The sequence below is a fragment of the Athene noctua genome, chromosome 15, assembly GCF_965140245.1.
Source record: "Athene noctua chromosome 15, bAthNoc1.hap1.1, whole genome shotgun sequence".
Taxonomy (NCBI): domain Eukaryota; kingdom Metazoa; phylum Chordata; class Aves; order Strigiformes; family Strigidae; genus Athene; species Athene noctua.
Window position 1 is genome coordinate 10,017,297 of NC_134051.1, and position 3,675 is coordinate 10,020,971.

General features: G+C 44.8%; 1 protein-coding gene across 1 annotated transcript; it reads right to left on the minus strand.

The window, feature by feature from the left end:
- Positions 1–431: 431 nt before the first annotated feature.
- FOXL3 (forkhead box L3) lies at positions 432–2,326 on the minus strand. Its single transcript, XM_074919611.1, has 3 exons — positions 2,220–2,326; positions 1,269–1,437; positions 432–914 (listed from the first exon to the last, which is right to left on the minus strand). Exons 1-3 carry the CDS (start codon positions 2,324–2,326, stop codon positions 432–434), a joined length of 759 nt encoding a protein of 252 aa, XP_074775712.1.
- Positions 2,327–3,675: the final 1,349 nt, after the last annotated feature.

Consider the following 3,675-nt stretch of genomic DNA (forward strand, 5'->3'; position numbering starts at 1 on the left):
CACTGGTTTAGATCAGCTTAAGTTCTGACCTATATACTTCAGTGGAATTAATCCCAGTTTCCACCAGTGAAAGTGAAATCAAATTCACTTTGTCTTTAATAAAGCAATGGGTGATAAGCAAGTCTCTTTTCTGTTGGATTCTGCTTGAGAAGGGAAATTCTTTGTGGTGTTAAATGATGTCTGAGACAGTTTAGAAAACAAAGCTAGAATTTCATTAATATCAGCATAGTGAAAACTGATATTGGTAACTGTTATTTATGCTTTAATCTTAGTAAAGTTCTTTGGGTACAGACAGAGTGTCAGCTGGTGAATTGGTAACCCTTTCTGAGTACTGCTCAGGAAGCAAACGAGGAGAGAGGAGACTGATTCTCAGTGACGTGAGGCTGCTGAATACACTGTAGCTCAGACTTCATTACCATGAATAAATAACATCACATTGTCCAGAACTGCAGATTAATTTGCTGGGCCTCCAGTAGATGATATGTATTGTCTTGCATATTATACTGAGATCTCAGGACAGGCAAAGGGTCAGGGGCTGAAAGGATGTAATCGATGCTGAATTTAATTTCAGAATCCGATTTTGCTAAGGAGGAATTGGTTAGGCTCTGCCTGTTGGTCATGCTGTTTGGAACAAACCCACGAGGCTCCAGTAGTCTTGGGCCCGATTGAATTCTTTCATGTTTACTTTCAGAAGAGGAAATGTTGTTTAACGCAGAGTCCATAGAAGACATATCAGGGGATGAAGGACTTTTCCCTCTGCTTGGTCTCTGCTCCTTATGTTCCTTTTTCACGTTCCTCCTCCTCCGTCTTCGCCTGTAATTCCCATTTTCAAAGAGATCCAGCATGGATTCACAACCCGTCGCAAAGCTCCAATAGTTTCCTTTCCCCTTCTCATTCCCTTCTGTTCTGGGAACCTGTATTTATTTAAAGGCAGTTCAGTATTTCTATGTGTTACAGATGCTGCTGCTTAACATCTGCATTCATTTACATTCAAGAATGGTGTAAACACACATGACAAGACTTTAAAGCCTATTCTCTTTCATTATATGAATAGGATGTAAACTTCATTCTCTTCAATTTGTTACCTATTAGCACGCATCAGACAAGGATATACTCTTTATCTCTATAATTGACAACTCAAAAGAGATTTTAAGTGATTCGCAGCTCAGCTGTTTGCTTCCTTTCTTTCCCAGTGATGAGATTATTCCTGCATATATTTTTTTAAGTCATGCACAGTGTGAATGTAAATATACAGTTACTGATCTTACCTTTACAAAACAACTGTTAAGCGACAAGTTATGTCGGATGGAGTTCTGCCAGGCTCTTTGATTTGATCTGTAGTAAGGAAATTTCTTCATTATAAAGTCATAAATGCCAGAGAGGGTGACTTTATTTGAAGGACTTTGCTGGATGGCCATTGCAATTAAGGCAATGTAGCTGAAAAAAGGAAAACTTGCTGTTACACCATTGCCTGACTCACATACTCAGTTTTTAGGACCACATGAGTACATGTGTACTCATATCCTGCTCCCAAAAGTTCTCCTGGTGGATCTGTGTCCTGACCCAAGGCGTCCCAGGGAGAAACCCGGAGCGTGGTTGCTGCCTCTCTGCCCTGAGCCCCTGGGGTGATATGGAGGCGTTATTTCCAGGCAATTGAGTCTCGACCAGGCTGTTTGCCCTGGCACTCTGCGCCGAGTGCTTAGATACTGGAGGATTACAGAAAGATCACCCACCTCTCTAACCCCATCAAAAAAAGTTTCCCTGTGCTGGAAGACTGCAGTGAGACAGACCAGGCTCAGAGACACTGTCACCGGAGACCTTGCCTGCTCGTGGGAAGGACCTTAGGTGCCCCTCTGAACATCTACAGCGCGCATCTTCCCACCGCACCGGGGATTATCTGCATCCGATTCAGCTACTGGAATGCTGCACATTTCATTCCCCTTCTCCCAGGGCTCCTGGAGGTCGGAGGAGACCATCTGAGATCTGGTGACTTAACGGCATGCCAGAGTTGCTGTGACCCCACACGGTAGGAAACAAATCATGAACACTTCAAACGTGGACGGGGGGGGAATCTGCCTGCTGTGGTGACTACGCCGGGGCCAGACCCACTGTGCATACGTGGGGAGAGGTCCCACACTCCCCTGAGAGCTGTGATCCCACCATCCCAGAGCTCAGAAACCTCCCCAGAGATGGGGGGACTTGACAAAACTTCATCTTACCTGTACGCTGGTCTGGTGAATTTTTTCTCTTCATCAGAACTACAGGTAGGATAATCATCCCCATCATAATTAAAGCAGTTATAGGGGTACTGCGTGTTGTCAAACATCGTCCTGCTCCTTGCTCAGCTCCTGTGGAGTGAGAGAGATGGAGTGATGTTTCTCAGAGCTTGGACTCCCTCCTCCCTTCTTCCCTCCCCTCTGTCTGTCTCGTTCCCTCTCTCCCCCCTCCTCACGCTCCCTCTCCTCTGTGCACACATACTCTCCGTGATGGGGTGGGGATTGTTTTTGCAATTCTCGCGTCCCAGACAGCCCGTCTGTTAGGTTATTATTTTTCGGGGGGGGGGGGTGGGGGTGGGGGGGGGGTGTTATTGTTGTTATTGCTGTTGCCTCCAATGGGGTGGCAGAGCCAGGCGGCTGATGACTGATGGAGCTGGTGAATTGGGGGTGAACCTTTGAACCGGGGTGTGCACCACCGGTAGCTCCGCTCAGCTCGCTGGGTGGTCTGGGCTGGAGAGGGGCCAGCGCTCCCCCCGCCACATCCACAACGTGACAAAAGCAAACAGCATGATGTTAATAAATCATGCTTCAAGGTCTCTACTTGGAAATTAAACTTTGAGAACAGAGTGCAGCTCCCCCCAGCCCCCAGTCCTCCCCCTTTGTATTTTTCTCTCCCCAGTGAAGCAGGGTGGCTTTCTTATTTATTTATTTTTAGAAACCCGACGTACAGTAAACAGACGTTCCAGGCAGTAATGCACGCTTGTCCTGATCTGCAATCTATAATACAGTATAATAGACATAAATTATATTTCCATGACTAAAGGAAAATGTGTACGTTCAAAGAAAGTAGAACAGAGGGATATGAGGGACTACTGTCAAGCAGGAAAGTAAAAGGAAAATAGCTGTAGGCAGGAGAGCTGCCTGTGTGGGCTTTGATCTGAAGGATGAATTAGACTAATAGCCCTGTGTGTTGGCATCCAATACTGTAACAATTTAATAGTTTTTCAATGCTTTGGAGTGTTTTCCAACAAGTGATGTAAACCAAAGGCATCGTGCACCATTTCAGGGGGGGGACTAAAAAGGTGTATGCCACATGATAATTAAATTATTTGAAGACAGCTCTGTCCCAGGAACTAGCCCCAGGAGGAAATGGGATTGGAAAAGAAAAAGCAAATTGGTGTGCAGACAGTTATCTGGAAGGAAATATAAAAGTAGAACCACTAGCAATGCAACTTTTGTTTTCTATAGCATCTTTCATACAAAGTATGTCCTCAAACCCCTTTTGGAATTAAAGGATACAATTAGGGGAAAATCCATCTGAGTGATAAAGAGCCCTTTAAAATGATGCTTAAGTGACTCCTAGAGTTCTGACAAAGATGGACATAAGAACGATTTTTCTGTGGAATATAACAATACACTATAGCAGGAGTAGGGGGAAATACATGGCATGAAAAAATAT

What these genes read in the sequence shown, in the direction of transcription:
- FOXL3 (XM_074919611.1), bottom strand. Translation starts at nt 2,326, where the DNA reads ATGTTTGACAACACGCAGTACCCCTATAACTGCTTTAATTATGATGGG. An exon ending in TTCACCAGACCAGCGTACAG is followed by an intron (nt 1,438 to 2,219) that starts GTAAGATGAAGT and finishes TCCTTTTTTCAG; the next exon opens with CTACATTGCCTTAATTGCAA. An exon ending in TTAACAGTTGTTTTGTAAAG is followed by an intron (nt 915 to 1,268) that starts GTAAGATCAGTA and finishes AAATAAATACAG; the next exon opens with GTTCCCAGAACAGAAGGGAA.